This window comes from Triturus cristatus, chromosome 4_2, assembly GCF_964204655.1.
Source record: "Triturus cristatus chromosome 4_2, aTriCri1.1, whole genome shotgun sequence".
Lineage (NCBI taxonomy): Eukaryota > Metazoa > Chordata > Amphibia > Caudata > Salamandridae > Triturus > Triturus cristatus.
This window is the reverse complement of record NC_140586.1, coordinates 500,422,754-500,445,534: the sequence shown is the minus strand read 5'-3', so window position 1 is coordinate 500,445,534 and position 22,781 is coordinate 500,422,754. Positions and strand designations below refer to the sequence as shown.

At 44.8% G+C, this 22,781-nt stretch overlaps 1 protein-coding gene across 3 annotated transcripts in view; it reads left to right on the top strand.

Annotated features, from left to right (window-relative positions):
* The window catches only part of DNAI3 (dynein axonemal intermediate chain 3), a 958,656-nt gene that overhangs the window by 410,043 nt on the left and 525,832 nt on the right, over positions 1-22,781 (top strand). For all 3 annotated transcript variants that reach the window (XR_014960642.1, XM_085602077.1, XM_085602078.1), the window contains one exon: positions 11,800-11,889. Coding sequence is in view for 2 of the 3 variants with exons in the window: in XM_085602077.1 (XP_085458203.1) it covers positions 11,800-11,889 (90 nt within the window). In the remaining variant the exon portion in view is untranslated. The remainder of the gene's footprint in view (positions 1-11,799; positions 11,890-22,781) is intronic.

Genomic DNA, 22,781 nt, shown 5'->3' with positions numbered 1-22,781 from the left:
AAAACACACAGAAAGTGATGCAAAAGTGGGTAGGGACACCCCATAGAACTTTGACCCTATTTGTTATGAAGTGGCCAGAAGTTTCCCCCACCCACATATTGGCCATGGGCCTACATTTTGCCATCTGCAGTACCCTCCTCAGAACACTCCTTGATCTTTGAAGAATCAGAAGAAGGACTGCTGTCTGAATAACTTGTAGGATTACTGGACCTTCTTGACTTGAACACAGGACACCAGTAGTGACCGGTGGAGGCTAAGGAGGAGCATCGACCCACTACTTTTCAGCAGTTAATAAAGGAAAAATAAAATGATAATAATGTAATGTTATTGTCATTTTATTTTGTCCTCCTGCTTCAGGAGCTGTGTGTGAGGGGGCGGGATGGGGCTAAAGAGCAGGGGAGGAGTGTTTGCCCACTCCTAAGTGCGCATTGACTGTTTGTTCGGCCCTCTCGGGCTGACCAAAACAGTCATGCGTACTTCCCTGTTCTCATGCAGGCTGCATTACAGCCTGCATGTAGAACATGCCCACCCCTCCAGCCCCTGGCTGAGCGCTGTGTCAAGGTGGTCAGACCATTCACAATGTTGTATTGCAGTGTTGTGATTGGGATAGGGGAGGGAGCATGGCTGCCTGCTTCCTGTTCCTGGTATCATACGCAGGAGCAGAGACACAGGACACGGAGGCAAGGTAAGTGTTATTTAAAAAAAAAAAGAATTTACATTGCAGCCCACACCTGCCCTGCCAACTGCAAGCCGTGCCTGCTGCCACTGGCAGTGACTCCAAAAGTCAGTTGGGTGACCTCTGTAGACATAGAAGGTTACAACAAGCTTCCAGAGGACATTTCCATGCTGCTGGACTCTGTTGGAGTAAGTCCTCACCCTAAAGTGGTACCCCCTCTGTACCTGGACTGGTGTTACTGCTCCTGCTCCCCGACCTACAAGATCTGTGGCATAGAAACTTTTTGGTAACTTTTCACCTAGGAAACTGACAGAGACCAGAATCGCTGTAGACGTCGCAGGCATCAACGTTGAATCGCCAGTTGGACTCAGGTTGCTGGTTTGCCTCACTGAAGGAAATCTGACTTCCAGAAAATTGTGTAAGACTTAACCTAGAGGGCTTCACTGAGACCAATGCTTAGCTGAAGCCAACTGGCCTTTGTTGATGACCACACCTCAACATGCTTCAGCAACCCACCATTGTCAAGCTCTGCTTTGGATCTAGCTCGCATTGCTGACAACTCACCGATTACCTCTTTTTCTCCATAAAAGTTTCTAAGTCAGAACCCAGGAAACGTTTGACCTAGGAACAGGACAATTCCTGCAATATGCAAAGATAGCAGCAACGGATAGACAACTCTGCCCGTCATTACCAGAGGCACCGGACCCACTCATACTCTTGTTACATTGCTGGCAATGGCGGGTGGACGTAAACTGTCAAGATTGCAGCCCCTCCCATTAGAAAAACTAGCGGCAGTGTCATACCGAGAATCCAATAACTCAGTGGGACTGGCTCAAAATACATGCGGGAGTAACAAGAGTGGCAGTGTGCACCCATTTTAAACTAATACAGTATCATTTTATACACATTACCTATCTATCCCCCAAATGCCTACAAGATATATACCCCTCTAGGGACCAAAAATGCCCGAGATGCCATACAGAGGTGGTGGACTTTTTGCATGTAATTTAGCACTGGTCACTGGTGCAGGGCTTTTGGTTGTAAGTTTTATTTCAGTTGCGGAGGGCCACAGGCTGGAAGTTTTCGCAGACAGTGTGTGTGTGTTTACGGGGTCTTCTCCCAGAGAACCCAAAAATGAGACTCAGTAGACATTACAATTTTCTAGGCCTCCTTATAACAAAAATTCGAATTGCAATTCACTGAATAAGTCCTTGGGCTCCAACAAGGGCAGCTTGGAAGCGGATGTAGTGGAATTGGTGGGAATGGAGGAGGTGCATCTTAGAAGGAGGAGAAGGGATTGCAAAGCACAGGATACCCTTGCAGCATGGGCTAAAATGACTCAGGCCCTGCTCGCATATACAAGTACACAAAGGGTAACCAAGCCGGAGCGAATGGGGAGAGTGTTTATCATCCAGAGAGTGAGAAGGAGATTGTCACTGCCTCTCAGATGTGAGCCTATTGGGGTCTACTGTGATGAGAATGACTCTGTTAGTACGAACAATACGCTATGAAAGACAAAGTACCTATCATGGAAGCTCTGGGTGTAAGTTGGGAGGAGGGGAGAGTTGGAGGTTCAGGGTTTAGTATTTGTTTATTTTATATAAGTGGTAATAAGATTGATTGGATGACTTGTAAGTCTGCTGACCTTCACTGTAAATATTGATTATTCGATGTACACTCCTAAATTACCTAAGTATAATCTGCCATTTTTGACTAACTAAATGAAAATAAACACATATTCTAAAAACAAAAAAGTTTCAAAGTCAGATGGTAAACTTTCCACCAGGATGAACCTGGTCTCTGTATCCAAACCATGCTCCATCGCGGTCAGACTTAACTTTTGACTTTGAGCCAGACTATCTCAACCAGACAAGAGCGGTTGGCGGTTTGTCCTTTTCTATGCCATTTTTAATTCAAACTTTAAAAATTCATATCTTCTGTTCTATTTATTAGATTTTTGACCTCTTATTATTTAATAAAATGTACTGTTTTTCTAAAATGGTTTGGGATTTAGGATTTTCTTGTGTTGTGTTTTCACTGTTTACTGTATCAGTGTTGCATAAATACTTACACATTACCTCTAAATTAGGTCTGAATGTTTTTGTGCTAAGCTACGAGAGGATTAGGCACAGATTTATTCAGTGACTTTTGTGGTACATCTTGACAAGGATTTTGATTATTATTTGATAGTGTTCTCACCCCCCCAACTAATATTCTAATTTCGTATATTAGAGTCACATTTATTGCCACTTTAGTGTTCAAACCATCTCAATTGTTGCTATTTAATCAATAAGGTTTTGCTTATGTAAACATTGCATTCTTCACTTCTAACATTCCAATTGCAACTGCCAGCATTGTATGCTCGACTCTAATCCACAACCAATAGCAAAAATGTTGTTTGTGCCTTTTGGATGTTTCATTATTACGCTCATCCTTGACTGTGCTGATTAGTTGTTTTATTCAAACAAGGAGGAACTTCATCTATTTGAGATTGCAGGGCTAACAGGCAAAGGATAATCTCATTTGCCCTGACTGCCCTCATAGCTATTCTTTGTTTGCCCAGAAGCAATGCCAGATGTATAAACCTAGATATATTATTTTCTTGGGGAGATCTACCAAACATACCCAACAGGTAGACACCGGTGATATGTTCTAGCCTCCTTCTGGTTAGCGCTTGTATAATAGCTGTCAATACAGACCAATATTGTCATATGATAGGGTATCCTAAACCATATGGAAAAACTCAGAGGGAATTCGGTTTCATTTTTGGAATATTGCCAACGCCCCAGTGTACATCGCCAGCTTAGCTGGACTGAAATTAGGGTTCCTGTTATTATTTGTATTACACCTCCAGCACACGAAGAACTTCCTTATCATAGATATCGCTATTTAGTTCAGGTGCTCAAGTCTGCCTAGGTGCCATCATGGCAGGATGAAGGGTAGAGACTAAAGTGGTGTGAAAAACTGGTACTGCATTATGTTAGGCCCCATGTGTCAAGATGGCTTGGACCCAGTGGAGTTCAATCGGAGATACCCCCATGTATCCTAAATAGCTAGTACAAGGGTACTGTGAGGTAAAAACAACACTCTATCCAGTGTTTAATCACAGGCCATCTGCCCCCCTGCCTGTGTCCGCATCTGAGCATTACATGTTTTCCTCACCTTCACCACTCTTGGCATTAAACATATGGGCAGGTCTTGTGAATACAGTGGGCTGGGTTTTATTCTTGTCATGTACCTCGTCCAGCGGCCCTGATTCGTTCTCAACAATCTCAGGAGGTCACCCTGAAGCTGTGACCCACAAATCACCATTTGTAGGATATCAAGACCTCCTACATGGTCCCTTAAGCCTGTACCCACGGGGTCGCTCTCTACCATCAGCCATCAGGACCATGTGAACCGCGCCACCAAAAAATCCATCTCTAACATAGGTGCCCTATAATTCCCCCATCAAATCAATTAATTGGTTAATCCAGGTACTATAATCATATTGGCTATACCCACTCTTCCCAATGTGGGCAATGGAATCCTAGTCAAAAAGAGCACTGTTTGTTTAATGCATCTGCCATCTCAGGGGTATTGTACAGCCTCTGATAAAAAGAGGAGAATGCTATGTTAGGTTTAAGTTGTTTATTAACCAGAAGACTGAAAGGTGTGCATATGCCGCATATTGGGATCTGGGGGAGGCTCCGTGTGGACGAAGCAGGCCAAACATCCTTTCTGTGTATTCCTTATAGTTAAGTGCTGCGGCAACAAATGAGGATGGAATGCTGAATAAATCAAACATTCGCCCCCAGTCAAGAGATCTGGGTTTAATCCATCGCTCTTTTGCTGACTACGCCACCCCAGTTTGTACCCAGCCATATGCAAAGCAGTCTTGACCCTGCTTCTTGGGAAAACAGCCCAGCCCGAACTGACAAGTCGGGCCCTCCCTGAAATGGAAGCAAGCTTCCTGGGACCGGTATCAGGGTATATCACCCCTCATCAGCCAGGCTAGATTGAATCCAGTGGCATAGCGAGCAAGGGACCCACGTCTGGGCATACCCATCCCAGCGAAAAGTGCGGTGGCCAGAAATGATGGACGGAATGCTGAATATTTCGAACATTCTCCCCCAGTCAAAAGATCTTGGTTAAATCCACCGTTCTTTTGCTTACTACACCACCCTAGTTTGTACCCAGCCATATGGAAATCAGTCTTGACCCTGCTCCTCGTGGAATCAGTCCAGCCCGAACTGCGGGTCCTCCCTGAACTGGAAAGAAGCATCCTGGGACCAGTTTCGGGGTATCACCCCCCTCATCAGCCAGGTTAGCTTGAGTCCAGTGGCATGGAGAGTATTCTTCATAGGTGATGCATCTGAAGTGCTCCCACAAGTTTTAATGTGAATTCTAGTAACTGTGCCTTATCTGCATTCCTAGCCCCCACTATCTTCTCAAGCATGCAGCAATATCATTCAGGATCTTTGATATCTTGGATTAGTGCCGTTTTCATGTCATAAAAAGTCTAAATATATATTCCTCTTATAGCAGTTTTAAATGCTCGCCATTCTATATTAGCATGGGAGGCTATGCTCTTGTTTTCCCTGAAGCAGTCTCCAATTCTGGCCATAATGGAGGGATCTAGTAGAGCAGTAGACTGTAACTACCACAAGGGCACATTTGTTGTTTCTCTCCCGAAACCGAGCATGACCATCAGCGGGTTATGATCGGAGTCGGTCCTACACTGGTGCTCTGCTCCAGTCACCCTACACGCTGCACCCACTAAGCCCATTTACATGTCCATTGTAGTGTGAACTTCATGGACCACAAAGTAGTATGAATACTCCTATTTCTTGGGATGTAAATGCCTCTAATGTTCCAGTGAAACCCTCTCGTGGGAACTTTGATGAAAGCTCCTAGACTGCATCCTGAGTGGAGGCACCTGTAACTGAGGGAGTGAGCTATCTTTGTCACAATCGGAGACCAAATTAAAATTGGCACCCCCAGATGCTTGTAACCTCCAGCGTCTTGGTCAGTCTTGGTGAGAGTGTATCTAAAAATTGCAGCAGGCCTGTATTTTGTGCACATATACTGACAATGGTGAGGGAATGATCCTCAGAGAACTCTTCCACTATTGTATATCTGCAGGCAGGCCTCATCCATAAGCCTGTGACCTATTTCTTATGGGACTTCTGGAGCTTGAGAAGGAAGAATGTGTATACAACATAGGAGCAATATGTTATTTTAGACTTTCTCAACAGTCATCATAGGAGTAACAGGTGGGCCCATTGGGCAACGGCAGAGGAGCATCGCCCCACTGCTCTGCGAGCAGCAGTTAAAGGAAAACTAAAATGATAATTACCGGTCCTATGATCATTTTAGTTTTCTGTTTCCTGGTGCAGTGCGGGCTGGGCTGCCAGAACGAGCCAGGGGGAGGAGTAGTGAACACACTCTAAAGTGTGCATGACAGTTTGGCCGGCAGTCTTGGACGCTTTGCATGTTTACCACCAGGCTGTAATTCACAGTCTGGTGAGGAACATGCACAGGCTCTCACTTCCTCTCTGAGTCCCGAACAAACACACTCACTCAGACCACTCACAATGCTGCTGTGAGGCAGTGTTGTAATTGGTTAGGGGAGTCAGGAACCAGTGTGCTTCCTGGTTCCTGCTTCCTGCTGTCGAGGAGCTGAAGCGGACCAAGAGGGGGAGACTAGCCATCCTACAGCTATGTGTTTTTAAATTTATTTTTTCATTTACATCCCCCCTTCGGCCCCCCTGCCCTGCCACTCTCAATAAATAGTGGCCACCACTGCCCTTGGGTGTGTATGGCAAAACTTGAGGGGAATGATAGTCTACCGCTGACGTGACATCCTCTTCACCTGAATGCCCCACTAGGGCCGCTTGGGTCAAAGCCTGTCCAATGGAAAGGGTGCCACTTGTGCTATCCCTACTCACAGAGTTGGAGTGGAAAGAGAGCCATCAGCCCATTCTTCGCTCCTCTGCACTATTCTGTAGCCTCTCCCTGAAGCCAGCGCCATGTAAACAGTGCGGCGTCCTCCTCTGTACATTCCGCCTTCTCTCTGAAGGCCGACATGCCTCTGCTGTGCTTTTGAGCTCTGGGTGGCGAGCAGAGATCTCCCTAACCACCACCCTGACGAGCCCTGGCAAAACTCTCCGTGAAGCAGCCTTGCCCACATCTCTCCGGGAGAGCTCAGGCAGCAGAAACCGTCACAACTAGGCCCTCACCGCTCCTCCACTGTAGTTGTCTGCAACAACCTCCAGGGATAAACTGCAGGTCAGCTCGCATCCCAGCGACCTTAGAGCTCTTGAGCTATGATCCAGCCTAACAGATTGGGAGAACAGGATGATGTATAGTAGCAGTAGATGGTGAGACAGGAGCTCGGCACTCTAACATCTGCCTTCTTCTCCAGCTCACTTACATCCCCTTGAACTTTTAGTTTTATCATGTATTAGAAATAAACAGTTCTAAGCAAACTATTTCATTTGCATATATTGCACAATGAAATTAATATACTAAAGAGGCTTTCTCTTCTGAAAGGCTAAGTTTCATTTTATATGTAATTTGGGTGACATACAAGTGATTAAAGTGAGGCCATGTTAAAAGAAGACAGGGGAGGCAGACAAAAAGTGATATAGAGAGTGGTAGAAAAGTGGGTAAGATCTTTTGATCTCACCTCCGAAAGCAAAAACCCAATTTTAGGAATTGATGGCCAACTTTCCTGTCCTGGATGGCTGCCCTGCCATTCTCCAGAGTGGTAGATCCCTTTGTATCAACCTTAACAATCATCTAAATCTCCACAGCCATGGCCAAAAGCGCAATACACCAACTTCGGCAGCTATGGGGCATCAGACAACTGGTCCCAGAACAAAACCTCAAAACAGTGGTGCAGTCACTCGTCCTCTCCAGACTAGACCACGGAATCGCCTTTCTCTGAGGCATTCTCAAAGTACATCTTGGCCCACTGGGAGCAACTCTACATGCAGCAGCACCCTTCGTGTTAGGTCTCAAGAAATGTGTCCACATTTCCCTGGCCCTGTTAATGGCTTCGCATTGAAGCTCGGGCCCGATTCAAAACAGCCTGCATTACACACAGAGCTCTGCACTCCTCTTCACCCTCCTATCTAACTGAAAAACTGAAAATCTCCAGAGCATATGGAGGTTCCAGAAGCACCCAATTCCTGCACCTGTAACCCCCCACCTTCAGACAAGCACGGTACATGAGCCATCATTCTCTGGTAGTGCCTCAAGAAACTGGAACTCCTTACCTCCCTCCCTTCACCTAAAAACCTGAATAATCACCTAGAAAAAGGACCTTTGACTCTCAACCATACCCAAGTACTCTATCCAGGAGACAAACTACCTTCATTGTATGTCCCCACCATCTTAATCAATGCTTGAACTGTGTACGTCCATGTCCAACGTCTGCTTTTGTCCTGGTCGCAGCTACTGATGCAATGTTTGAGCGTAATTATTGTAACTTTAACTTGCTGTAACCTTGTGTAATGCTACTGTTGTAAAGAGCTCTGATGCCTTCCGTCCGTGTCCGCGCTACATAAAATTGCTAAATAAATAGAGAAAAAAGGTATAGAGACAGGTATGGTTTTACAGTGAGGTGGAGAGAGAGCAATGTGGGCTGCACAAATTGATGATGTAGAGAGTCAAGGAATGTAGAAACAAAGGTGAGGTAGAGAGAGGAAAAGGCATAATGAGGTAGATCTAGACAGGAGGCTTGGAGAAGTAGTAAGAGAACAGGAGGCTTGGAGAAGTAGTAAGAGAAGTATGGACTGATGCAAGGTAGCTACATCTAGGTGAGGTACAGAGAGTGGCAAAATGAGAAGAGGGATAGGAAGGGAGGTCAACTAAACAGGACAGAGAGACGGAGAGAAAGGTAGCACCATCAGAGAGAAGGCTAGAATAAGATTTGAAATCTAGACAGAAAAGTTGAGACAAAAGAGGTTAATGCAAGGGTAGAGGTGGAGGGTGAGATAGAGAGATGTATAAAGAGAGAGAGGTAGAGAAGGTGGTAGGAAAAAGGAGGTGCAGAGAGGAATGAGCGAGAAAGGGACCTAAGGAGGCATTACTAGAGCAAAAAAGGTAGAGGACGGGAAAGCGTAGTAGCAAGAAAGACGAAAGGTGTGAGAGAGGTGACGTAGAGAAAAGAGAGGTGGGGTGGAGAAGTGAGGTTGTTATTGAGTGGTGATGTAAATTGACATAGAAAAATAATGATGTATAGAGAGAAAGGTGAGCAAGGGTGATGAGTTAGAGGGATGGATAAGAGTGATAAAGAGGCGTGAGGTATAGAGAGAAGGATTGATTAATACTTTGGCAAGGTGAAGGGATGATGCTAGGAGGAGAAGTAGATGGAACCAATGGAAACACCCGTGAATTGCAGAGAAGGGAGCATGATGAGGCAGAAAAAGGAGGCAGAGTAATAGAAATGTAGATGTAGAGAACAATGGAAAGGTGAGGTCGTGAGAGCAGTAGAGAAAGGTGGATAAATTGTATTGAGAGAGGTCTCAGTAAAATATAGGTGCGATCAGGGCCGGCTCGAGGGCGGTGCGACCGGTGCAACCGCACCGGGCGCTGACTTCGGGTGGGACGTCACATTTGGAAGCATTGTGTGGTTTTAAAAGCACCTGCTGCCGTATTGCTGTCCGCCATAAATTTACAGGCAAACATATAAATGTCAAGATCACTGCAGTGATTAATGTGCTTCTTAGAGAGAGGTCGGAGGTTTGTTGGAAGTTTTGATCCGTGGTAAGGTAGCACGTGTACCATGCAGTTCTCAAAGCGCATATAATACAAATAGGTCAGTGGGTTACTGTTTTTTTACAGAGAGATCCTTTTGTGATTTCGTTGATAAATAATATTCCTAACATAAACCAGTGAGCTCTTGACTGTCAGCAAAGAGCTGCATTAAAACTGCAAGGCATAGATTAGCGCGTTATGATTTTATCACATCTTTCATTATCCTAATGTTGGAAAAATAGGTTCATTTGGATAGGAATCAATTCTTATTATTAAAAAGAATCCCCAATCATGGTGTTAAGTTTTAAAATTCAGAGTTTGTGCTTCTCCAGACCAAGCAATGATAACCTATACTGTCTACCTGAATGGATGACGTTATTGTGTGTAAATTTAGATTCCGTATATAGGTTTCCTGATTTATGCCCTTATATTGGTACAATTCATATTGCCCTTAATTAGGCATAGGAAATCCAGCCCTTATTTAGGCATTGTCCATGCTAACCAAATACAGGAATGGTCTCCTACATCCGTCCATCCACGTCACAACGAGTTCTTGGAAAACCGTACTCCTAAGCCTTTAGGAATTTCACTTGCTTGGATATTGATTTCTCCAAGAACTCATTTAGTATCCATGAACATCTATTCCTTAGGGGTTCATTCATGACGTTCTGATGCCCGACTTTTACATCAATACAGGCATTCCTAAACACCTTCAAGGTATAAATATACCTGCACTTGCCCTGGCAAATCAGGTTTTCGGCACAATCCAGCTCGACTGCCTACTTGCGGTTCGCCACGGCAAGTTCGGAAGGAAATCGAGTTCCAGCCTGACGCACTGACCAGACGCTTTCATCCTCTTCGCAGAGAATCCAGCCCCATGATTTCTGACTCCCCTTGCGGGGTGTTAGATATCAAGTCCCGGAAAAGAGATTCCAACCTCGCACATTCTAAGGTATGGAGCAGACTAGAACTTAGAGAACTTTTGGCAACTCTTGGCAAAACTAAAACTATAGCTATAGTTAGCTATACTTAAGAAAACAGCACCTACTTCTTACCTCGTACTACACTTAGGTTAGGTACACTGGGGTAGAACTATTTAGAAGCATCAGATGAGTTTCCACATTTTAGCCTGTGTTATTTATGTATATCTTTTATAAATATATGTCATAGCTACAAACCATGCTATTTCAGTATTATTTTATCTTACCGCTAACTCTGTACATATTGTACTTCGCAGCCTGTCTTACGATTGTAGCAGTTCATATCTCTTGCACGAGAAATGAGACTGTTCAATAAAACCTTTTTATTGAAACGCCCATCTCTCTATTTCTATGAAACTCTGTAGAAACGAAGCATGCATGATTGACTGAGTGAAACTGTTGTCTATTATTTCCACGGTTCTGAGATTGTTCCGACTCTAAGGAAAACAAAGTTGTCATGTTTATGCGGTTGTCAGAAACTAATCCCTTCTTGTATATTCAAGAAGTTTCTAGTGACCTCTGAGTTAGCTGGCACACACAAGTAATTAAGTTTAATATATATTCGATAAAGACATACTGACCTCAGTCCTATGTCAAATTTATAGTGTATATTATTGCAATGCGCAGAGCCTATCAGGGATATAGGAACTACACTACAACGTGACACCTGTACCTGTATGTAACATTTCCTATACACTAATCTACACACCTAGGATTGATTGTCTCTGTGTAGTGCATGTGATGTAAAGTGCTCTGACACCCTACACTAGTATGAGTGGCAACGGCGCTATAAAACAAATTAAACGTATCTGAGAGAGAGCGGTAATGGAGACTTGCGTCACATTGTTAAAGGGTGGTAGCGAGGAAATCCGTAACGGAGGTGGTTATTGGTGGGCACCACAAACAAAGTCATACAGGGCGCCACCAATGCTAAAGCCGGCCCTAGGTGCGATAGAATTGAAATGGCGGGGATAGGTACACTTAATTAGAGATTGAAAGCTGTAGAGTGAGAAAGTGAAAAGAGAGGGTGAGGTAGAAGATGCGAAGTTAAGCAAAATAAATGAGATAGAAAGATTGTTCTTTTTTTAATGTGCAACCTTCTGTCTGAGAGTGTGAGGGTTCTTGTCAGTAAATACACGTCTGTTTTTTATGGCCAGGATAATATTAGACAGGGACGTCACGTCGGACTTTATCATGGGACCCTTTCGAAGCTGTGGATTGCCCATGCCTAAAATGGCTCTATGCATCCCACCTGCTCTGTTCCTTAGTCCAGCACAGGCACAAGGATATGTTTATCGCTAGATGATTATGAACCTTGCATAAATTCGTATCTGTAATTCCTCTTGCACAGCTTTTGATCATAAAAATGCTTTTTACTTGTCTAATGTTTCTCTTTAGCTGATGCTCGAGTGTCCAGAAGAAATCTGCTGCTTCAAGTTCTGTCCAACTGATTCCAGCATTATCGCTGGAGGCTGCATGAATGGGCAGGTGGGTTGACATTCTTTTCCATTTCTTGCCCTATGTCCTTCCATTCAGCTTTACAAGATTGTTTTCAGACATTTGTTTAAATTCAAGGGTAGGCTGTCCTGAAAATCAAGAATCGATTTACTTGTACAGAATGTAGTGGTTTATGTCGATTTTTTTTTTTTTAAGTTTAAAGAAAGTTTATTGAAAATAAGTAATAGATACATCAATAATACAATCTAGCATATAGAAGTAATATCAATAGAAAATACACTATATATACTAAGGGGAGAGAAAAAGAAGAGAGGGGAGAAAAGGGGGGGGAAGGAGAGAAAAGGAAAAATATAAATTATTCCTATAACAATACCATATAACAATATTGTACACCAAATATAACAGGTACATTGTAATGAACTCACTACCACAAATTCACTTATATATTGAGAGTATATATAAAATAGAACAACATTTAAATCACCTTAATAAAATTAAACTTAATTTAAGGAGGCTTGGAAACTTCTTCTATGGCAGGAACATGGGATGGCAATGATTGAGCAGATAGATCTAAAAAGCTGGTAACAGGAAGCCATAACAAGTCACGTTTAATAGCCAGAGTAATCGGGTAAACATAAGCTCGATCTAACCTATGGTTATAACAAACGCCATACCACCAGGCTTGAAAAGAGACATTAGAAGCATTTTTCCACGACTTAGTGATTTGTTGAAAGGCAACAGCAATGAGTAAGTCAATAATAAGAGTATTAGGGAAGTGGATGAGGGCCAAACTTCTGCAACACTACCTAGAAAAATGTGAGAGAAGGAAAAGGGGATATGAGTGTGAAATATTTTGTTAATTTGTTGCCAAACTTTAACCCAAAATTGATGAATGACTGGGCAAGTAAACAACATATGTTTAAGGTCCGCAACAGGAGCTGGGCATGACCAACATGTAGAGGGAGAGCTAGGGTTAATCTGATGTAATTTGGCTGGAGTAATCAATAGTCTATTGTATATAAAAAATAATGTTTGTGTAGTATTTGCTGCTCTAGAAGATTTCCTTATCTTAATCCAGATGTTATCCCATACTGACGTGGAAAAGGAAGTGCATAAATCGGATTCCCAATTAGTTTCAACTGCAGATTTGTCCCGAGTTTGATTAATGTGTCTCAATTTATTGTAAATTTGAGAGGCTGCGGGGTTGGATTTCAAAAATGAAATCGTAACAGGAGAAGAAAAAATCTGTGTAGAGGAAGCCGGAAGTTTATCATAGGAACTTTGGGCAGCTGAGGACAGTAATTTGTATTTAGAAAGAAATGAGGAGGGAAGAGAGAAGCGTTGTTGCAATATACGGAAAGGAATGCAAGTATCACCTATGAAAAGTTGATGAGTCCATTTAAGACCAAGATTGAACCATTCCTTCCAAAAAAGGGTCCGATTCTTGATCCTAATACGAGTATTATACCAAATCGGTGATTGTAAGAAATGGGTACGATCATCGAAACCATCCAGCATGAGAGGATGAAGAGTTTTACGAATATGTTTAAGAATAGGAAAGGAGAATTTCTGAGGAGTGTTTGATATGAATAAAAAATCATCAAATGAGAGAGGGTAAATGAAAGAGGATTCAATATCTACCCACAGAGGCAATGAGAACAGATCAGTCGTATTTTGAGATAGTAGGGAAGAAGAATTCTTAAGAAAGAAAGAAGTATGGTATAATGCAAAATCAGGGAAATTAACCCCACCCAAATTTTAGGCTGTTTAAGTTTGGAAAAGGACATCCTAGACTTTTTGTTCTGCCACAAAAATTTTGATAAAATAGTATATAATTGTTTGTAACAGGATTTAGGGATGTTAATAGGCAGATTAGATAAGAAAAATAAGATTATAGGGACCAACATCATTTTTATAGAATCCAATCTACCCCACCAAGATAGAAACAAGGGATGCCATCGTGTTGTGGAACTAATTAAAGTTGATTGGAGGTTCTTAAGATTGAGCGATACAGTTTCCTTAATAGAAGGGGTGAACCATAAACCTAAGTATTTAATTTTGGTAGGATTCCAGTGGAAAGAAGAAGATACAAAATCAGCATGAAAACAATATTTATTTAATGGAAGAATTTCACATTTATCTACATTAAGTTTGTATCCTGAAACAGAAGAAAAAGAAGAAACTTCCGAAAGAAAAGCCGGTAGAGAGATCTGAGGATTAGAAAGAAATAAAAGAATATCATCAGCGTACGCCGAGATCTTTAAGTGTTTGTCCCTATAGGGGAAGCCAGTAATATTTTTGTTCATCCGGATTTTAGATAAAAAGGGTTCTAACGTCAAAATAAATAAAAGGGGGGAAAGAGGACACCCTTGTCTGACACCACGGAGAAGTGGGAAAGAGGAAGAAACAAGGCCATTAGCTAAAATAAACGATCTCGGAAAAGAATAAAGTAAAGAAATATAGGACAAAAATTTAGGGCCAAAACCAAACCAAGTAAGAGTCGAAAAAATAAACTGCCAATTAACTCTATCAAAAGCTTTTTCAGCATCCAAAGCTACAGCTGCTAACGAAGACTTATGGGATTGAGATTTACTAAGGACATTGAAAAAGAGGCGAGTATTGTCTGAGAGATGACGACCTTTAATGAAGCCACATTGTTCTTTGCCAATTAAATGAGGTAAAATATTATCCAAACGAAGTGCAAGAATCTTTGCAAAAATCTTATAATCTAGATTGATTAAAGAGATGGGTCTATAGTTCTTACATAATGTATGGTCTTTACCCTCTTTTGGAAGAAGGCAAATCAAAGCCTCTTGAAAAGAACCTTCAGATTTTCGGGAAGATATAAAAAACAAGAATAAGTTGAGTAATTTAGGAATAAGTAATTTGGAAAAGTGGATATAAAATTCTATGGTAAAACCATCAGGACCTGGGGCCTTTCCCTTTTTAAGTGACTGAATAGCAGTAAGAATATCCTTGGTCTGGATATCAGATTCTAAAACAGAGAAATCAACATCTAAAGAAGGAGGTGGAGGAGTGGAAGCTAAATATTGGTCAATGTCAGATAAAAGAGGAGTAGATTCAGGGGTGTATAGGGATTTATAGAAATTAGAAAACTCCAAAAGAATGTCTTCGTCTTTATGAAGCACAGCATTAGTAGAGGATACAATAGAATCGATTTTAGTACATTCCTTTCTGATGGATACATCTGCCAGTGGATTCCTCACCTTGTGAATATCCCCTGCGCCAGCAACATTCGGAAACTTTTGCAGCAGTCCACGCCGATGGGGTCGAAGATGACGTCACAGAGACACGGCTCCGCTCGCGACTCCACTGACGTCACCGGCTCCATAAGAAGACCTCCTCGGCGTGATGACGTCAGTTCCCTTTTTTCCGCGCCGACGACGCCAACGGATTTCGGGAATCGTTACTGGTAGCTTTACCTGTTACTTTGTGTTTATTCCGAAGTTTCTCTGTCTTTCTTCGAGAATGTCGGCAAGGAAGTCTGGTTTCAAGCCTTGCCATGAATGTGGCAAACACATGTCCATCACTGACCCGCATGACGACTGCGTTTGGTGTTTGTCATCGGACCACGATGTTGAAGGATGTTCGTGTTGCAGGAAGATGAGCTCAAAGGCTCTTAAGGAAAGAGAGGCAAAGCTCTTTATCGCCCGGATGAAGAGAAAGGAGAAAAGAGGTAGAAGAAGATCCAGGTCGAGGTCGAAGTCGAGGTCGGCTTCCAAGTCGACGTCGGGACATGCTTCAAAGAGCAAGAAGCATAAGAAGAAAAGGAGGCATTCGTCTCATCACAAGGCCTCGACGTCGAAGTCTAAATCGCCTGCTCGGCGTCGAAGGGAGTCAGTGTCTCCTTCTCCTGTTCCGGCTTCGCCTCCCGTTCCATCTTCTCCTGTGTTTTCTCCGGCTCCGGCTGATTCGCCGGTGCCGGCGTCCTCTCCGGCGCCGATGTCTTCTCCAGGTCCTGCAGGTCCTTCGGCTCCGTCTCCGACTCCGGCCCAGGATGAGGATGATCAGGCTCCGGGTGAGTCTGTGACGCCGCAAGTTCCACCGTCGGCGCCGGCAGGCCCGAGTCCGGTGTTACCTGACCAGTATCCGGCTTTCCCTAATCCAGGTCAGGACCCCTCGCAGTATCTCAATGCGATGTATGGGGTGTTCTCACGGGCCATGTATTCCTCTGGTGCACCTATGGGTCCGATGGGTCCGATGGCTTTTAATCTGGGAGTGCCGCAGGTTTATCCTCAAGCACCGTTTATGCCTTTCTTCCCAGCGACGCCGTCTTGGCAGATGCCGGCGCCGAAAACATCGACGCCGCTTCCCTCTACACCGGCGCCGGCTCGACCTCGTTCGACGCCGGCTGCTCCAGCTGATCCGCGTTCGACGCCTCTGCCGGCGCCGTCGGATTCGATCACGGCGCCGCCGACGCCGCAGGTGCGGATCCGTTCCAGGAGGGAGGCGCAGAGAGTGCTGGAGGAGAGGAGCTATCTTATGGATGAGGCTGAAGAGGGGGAATTGGTCGAATCCGATGAGGTGTTTGACGAGTTGAAGGAGGCAAGTGGGTTGGATTTGTCTCCGGAGTGGGAGATCACTCCTCCTTCAGATGAACCTTCTAAAGACGCGGCTCCTTATCATGCTGTAATCAGAAAGGCTGCAGAGTTGTTGGACCTTCAATTGCCATCTGTTGAGTTCAAGTCCAATATCTTGACTGAGGTGTTGCACTCTCCAACTGCGGTGTCAGAGCCGCTGTTGCCTTTTAATGAAGCAATATTGGAGCCTGTGTTGGTTGTGTGGCGCAGGCCTTTTTCAGCTCCTGCGGTGTCCAAGGTGGTTGCAAGGAGATATAGGGTGGCTCCGGGGGATCCTGAGTTTTTGTCATCACACCCTTCACCTGAAAGTCTGGTCGTTCAGGCTGCTTGTTCTGGACGTTCAAAAGGTGCGTTTCCTCAGGTCCCAGGGGACAGAGAGGCCAAGAGGGTGGACCAATCAGCCAAGAAAGTCTTTTCTTCAGCCAGTATGGCATTAAAGTCTTCTAATGCGACTTGTTTATTGGGGCGCTATATCCATGCGCTTATGGATTCAGCTAAAAAGTTGGCACCGAAGCTGTCGGAGGTGGATAGGGCAGGCTTCAGTGAAGTACTGTCGGATGCCCAGGCGGCTGCTCGCCAGGTTATACAGAGTGGCTTGGATACAGCAGACTCAGTTGCCAGGGTCAGGGGGTCTTCAGTTGCCACCAGGAGGGGTGCATGGCTTAAGTCCTCCGAATTTTCTTCGGATGTCCAGTCGACCTTGTTGGATTTACCTTTTGATGGGTCTGGTCTGTTCGGGAAGAAGGCTGATGCGGCTCTCGAGCGCTTCAAAGAGAGTAAGGCTACGGCTAGGTCGTTGGGCCTTCAATCCCAGCCGAGAGGTACTTTCAAGAGGTACAGAGGTTTTGGAAGGGCGAGTTTTCGTTCTTATAGACCAGCCCAGCAGCAGCAGCAGCAGCAGCAGCAAAGCTCCAAGGGATATAGAGGAAGACTTAGAGGTCGCTCACGTGGCCGTCAACTCTCCTCCTCCTCTTCCTCTTCCTCTGCCCCTCCCACCACTGCAAAACAGCCCTAGATTCGACATTCCGGATCATGCTGGTCCTGTGGGGGGCCGGCTTACCCATTTTCTACAAGATTGGGAATCGGTTACTACAGACCTTTGGGTTCTGGATCTTGTAGAAAATGGGTACGCCCTTCCCTTTCGGGAATTCCCTCCAGTTTACCCTCCTTGCCAAGGTGCTTGCTCGGAGGACCACCGTCTTCTCCTGCAGGAAGAAGTCCTGAAGTTGTTTCAGAAAGGGGCGATAGAGGTGGTTCCGGAGCAGGAGAGGGGTCAGGGATGCTACTCCCGGTATTTTCTGATCCCGAAGAAGGACGGCAGATTGCGTCCGATACTAGACCTCAGAATCCTGAACTTTTACCTGAAACAGGAGAAGTTCAAGATGCTCACCCTTGCGCAGGTTCTTCAGGCGCTGAATCAGGAGGACTGGATGGTGTCGCTCGACTTGCAGGATGCGTATTTTCACATCCCCATCCTGAAGTCGCACAGGAAGTATCTCCGTTTCACGGTAGGATCGCAACATTATCAGTTTGCGGTCCTCCCGTTTGGTCTTACTTCGGCACCTCGAGTCTTCACAAAGGTGATGGCAGTGGTGGCAGCCCATCTCAGAAGATCGGGAATTTCGGTTTTCCCTTATTTGGACGACTGGCTGATCAAGGCGGAGTCGTCGGAGAAGGTGCTGTGTCATCTGCAGGATACAACTCGGCTGTTGTACAGATTGGGTTTTTCGATCAACGTGCCCAAATCTCACCTGGTGCCCTCTCAGCGCAACCTGTTCATAGGTGCGGTACTGAACACTACTGTGTGTCGAGCATTCCCTCCTCCTCAAAGGATTCTCGACATACAGGAAATGATTCCTTTGTTTTTCAGCGGAGCGGTTGTTCCAGTTCTGAAGGTCCTTCGCCTGCTCGGTCTGTTCGCTTCCTGCATACTGTTGGTCAACCATGCACGCTGGCACATGAGGGCGCTCCAGTGGTGCCTCCGCAAGCAGTGGTATCAGCACAAAGGGGATCTCAGGGAGTCTGTGAGGATCTCCAGAGAAGCTGCAGCGGATCTATCTTGGTGGAGCGTGGAGGGCAATCTGTCTCAAGGAAGGCCCTTTCATCTACCTCCATCGGTGACCACAGTGATAACGGATGCATCCACCTTAGGGTGGGGTGCGCATCTGGGGGATCTGGAGATCAAGGGTCTTTGGTCTCCAGAGGAAAGGTTGCTTCACATCAACCTTCTGGAGTTACGGGCGATACGCTTGGCGCTCAAGGCCTTCCTCCCTTCCCTTCGCGGTCAGTCTGTTCAGGTTCTGACGGACAACACTACCGCGATGTGGTATATAAACAAGCAGGGAGGAGTGGGGTCTCTTTGTCTATGCAGAGAGGCCCTGCGTTTATGGTCCTGGGCTCAGGACCATCGGATTTGTCTGATGGCGAATCATCTGGCCGGGGTGCTGAACGTACGTGCGGACAGTCTCAGTCAGCAGTTCTCTGCCGACCACGAGTGGAGGCTCCATCCGGAGGTAGTTCGTCACGTCTTTCGGACGTGGGGAACTCCTCGGGTGGATCTGTTTGCCACTTTCGAGAACGCGCACTGCCTGTCTTTCTGCAGTCTCCAGTATCCGATGCAGGGGGCGTTGGGAGACGCGTTTCAGTTGAGTTGGGGCTCACGACTCCTTTACGCGTTTCCTCCCATACCCTTGATTCCTCGGGTTCTGAGGAAGGTTCGCCAAGACCGGGCCCAAGTTATATTGATCGCCCCGGATTGGCCAAGAAGGGTGTGGTACACAGATCTTCTCCACCTCTCCTCGTGCCCTCCGCTCCGTCTCCCTCTGAGGGCAGACCTCCTCTCGCAGTCGGAGGGGCAGGTTCTACACCCCCACCTCCAGAGCTTACACCTTCATGCCTGGAGATTGAACGGGGCAACCTGAATTCTTTCTCTCTCCCGCCGGATGTGGTGGATGTTATTTTATCGGCCAGGCGACACTCCACCAAATCCATATACTCCTATAGGTGGTCTAAGTTCGTTCTCTGGTGTGGAGAGAGGTCGATTGATCCCTTGAAGGCTCGTTTGTCTAACATTCTGCAGTTTGCTCTTTCTCTTGCCCAGCAAGGCTTTGCTGTGGCCACTGTTAAGGGATATTTATCGGCTTTGTCGGCTTTCCTATGCCTGCCGGATCAGCCGTCCTTATTTAAATCACCTATTGTGCTTAGGTTTCTCAAGGGCCTTACGAATAAATTTCCTCCTACTCCCTTTATTGTACCTCAGTGGGACTTAAACCTTGTACTAACTTATCTTATGGGTTCTCCTTTCGAGCCCTTACATAAGTGTCCCTTGAGACTGTTGTCTTTTAAGACGGTTTTCCTCGTTGCAATCACCTCGGCAAGGAGAGTAAGTGAGCTTCAAGCTCTTAGTTCAAAACCCCCATTTTTGACTGTGCATGCTGAACGAATGGTTCTCCGGACCAGGGCTGCGTTTTTGCCTAAGGTGGTAACTCCCTTCCATCTGGGGCAGTCCATTACCCTTCCTACCTTTTATCCTCCCCCTCACCCTTCCAAGGAGGAGGAGAGACTTCACCGTTTGGACCCTAAGAGGGCGGTGAGCTTTTACCTGGACAGGACTAAGGACTACAGGATTGATGACCAGCTCTTTGTGGGCTTTGCTGGCTGCAGAAAGGGTCGTGCGGTGCACAAGCGCATCCTTTCAAGATGGATTGTGCTGTGCATCAAGATCTGCTACTCCCTAGCTGGTAAGGAGCCTCCGGAGGGTTTAAGAGCTCATTCCACTAGAGCAAAGTCTTCTACCTCTGCTTTGTCTAGGGGTGTTCCTGTGGAGGACATTTGTAGGGCGGCAACTTGGGCCTCCCTTCACACCTTTGCAAAACATTATTGTTTAGACTCTGAGGTGAGGAGGGACGGACATTTTGCCCGTTGCGTCCTTCAGGATTTTCTGGTATAGGGGGATGGACACCCTCCTCCGGGAGCGGGGACTGCTGTGGAATCTATTCACAAGGTGAGGAATCCACTGGCAGATGTATCCATCAGAAGAACAAGTTACTTACCTTCGGTAACGCTTTTTCTGGTGGATACAGTATCTGCCTGTGGATTCCTCACTGACCCACCCGCCTCCCCGTTGTCCATCCTTCTATTCCAGTGACTCTATGACGGTAATTCTATTGATGATTTCAAATGTATTTATGACTGTCAAGGACATTGGGTTATTTCTAGTGCTTTGATGTTTCTTTTCCACACTGTGTGTGTTGATATGCATATTGTGTACTGTGTATGCTGTTTATGTACATATTGCTGTCAGTCCGTCCGTGTGCCTCGAAGGCACGGAAAAAAGGGGCGGAACTGACGTCATCACGCCGAGGAGGTCTTCTTATGGAGCCGGTGACGTCAGTGGAGTCGCGAGCGGAGCCGTGTCTCTGTGACGTCATCTTCGACCCCATCGGCGTGGACTGCTACAAAAGTTTCCGAATGTTGCTGGCGCAGGGGATATTCACAAGGTGAGGAATCCACAGGCAGATACTGTATCCACCAGAAAAAGCGTTACCGAAGGTAAGTAACTTGTTCTTTTGATCTTGAGATATTTAGCAAGAAGGTTGCCAGACTTGTTCTGCGCACTATAGAATTTAGCACTAGACTTGAGTAAATATAAATTTGCAGAATCAGTAGAAATCTTATTGAAAGAGAGTTTAGCATTAATTAATTCTTTCAAGGTAGACTGACTTTTCGATGAGTAGTAAAGATGTTCCAGATTTTTGATTTGGGAAATAAGTGCTTGGGAAGAAAGAAAAGCTGCACGTTTTTTTCGACCAACAAAGGATATAATAAAATCCCTAGAAGCAGCCTTAAAAGAATCCCATACAAGTTGAGGAGATAATTGAGGGGATTCATTTTCTTTAAAGAATAAAGAAGCGAATTCGACAAAGGCTGGCGGGAACTTAGGATCTAAAAGGAGAGAGTTATTGAATCTCCAGCGTCTATTTCCTTTAGTGGGAGGAAGTAAATCTAAATTCAAGGAAACCGGGGCATGATCAGAGAGTAGGATAGAACCTATGTCCGAATGAGAAATGTGTTGAAGAAAAGGTTTAGAAATAAAAAGATAATCTATTCGGGATTGGGAGGAGTGGGCAGGAGAGTAGTAAGTATACTCTTGTAGTGTGGGGTGACAAAGCCTCCAAGAGTCTACAAGAGCTCTTTGGGAAATAGCAGACATAAATTGAGAATGCATAGAGGACGGGACAAACCTGGAGCTGGAATTCCTGTCAATAAAGGGATCCACAATCATATTGCAATCTCCCCCAAAAATTAAATAATCATCAGTACATTGCATTAAACGGGAGAGAATTTGAGGCCAAAACAATTTATCAGGGGAAGTGGGGGCATAAACATTAAAAATGGTGAAAGGAATCTTGTTAATCAGTAAAGAGACCACAACCCATCTACCCTCTGAATCATTATCTTGACTTATGAGCTGAACATCTAAGCGTTTATGACAGAGAATAGCAACGCCATTGCGTTTTCCAGAACCTGGTGATGCGAAAACATTGCCCACCCAACATCGTCTCAATTTAGTTACCTCAGTGTCGGGAATATGAATTTCTTGTAGAAGAACAATATCACCTTTTAAGTTTGCAATATGAGACAAAACTCGTTGGCGTTTGATAGGAGAACCCAAGCCTTTAACATTCCAAGATATAATGTTTAACGACATAATAGAACTTATTTAAACATATTCAAAATGGTTCGTAAAAGAATGAATTGTGCATAAAGACAGAAGTGTTCAAAAAACACAACAAAACATGAAAGCAACTTCTTATTGTGGAAAAATAGCAGTGAGAAACAGAGAAGATCAGGAAACAGTGTAGAAAAAAGAGAGTGAGAATAAGAGAAACATTGTAGACATATGAGAAATATAAAAGGACAACCAAGAATAGAGAAGAACAGAGGAATGAGGAGAAAGAAGGGAAAGAGAGAAAGAAATAGAAAACAGAGGAACAAATTAAAGCTAACAATTGATAAAACAATACAATAACAGAAAAACATACCACAAAAGAACAAGAGTAACGGGGTAGGTGGAGCCATATGGGGAGGGCCACACGTCAGACGTGAGGACGCAGGACGCGAAGTACACAGAGAAACACCATCCAGGCGAAACGTAGAATATTATGTAGGGAGGCACGGAAACCACAACCTGGTAGAGAAAAAATAAAATAAAATAACAATTAATGTGATAAGTGATAATGACATCAAAAACTCACGAAAATGACTGATACGCACGAAGTGTACAATAATGGGTAAAAACACAACAAACACTACACGACA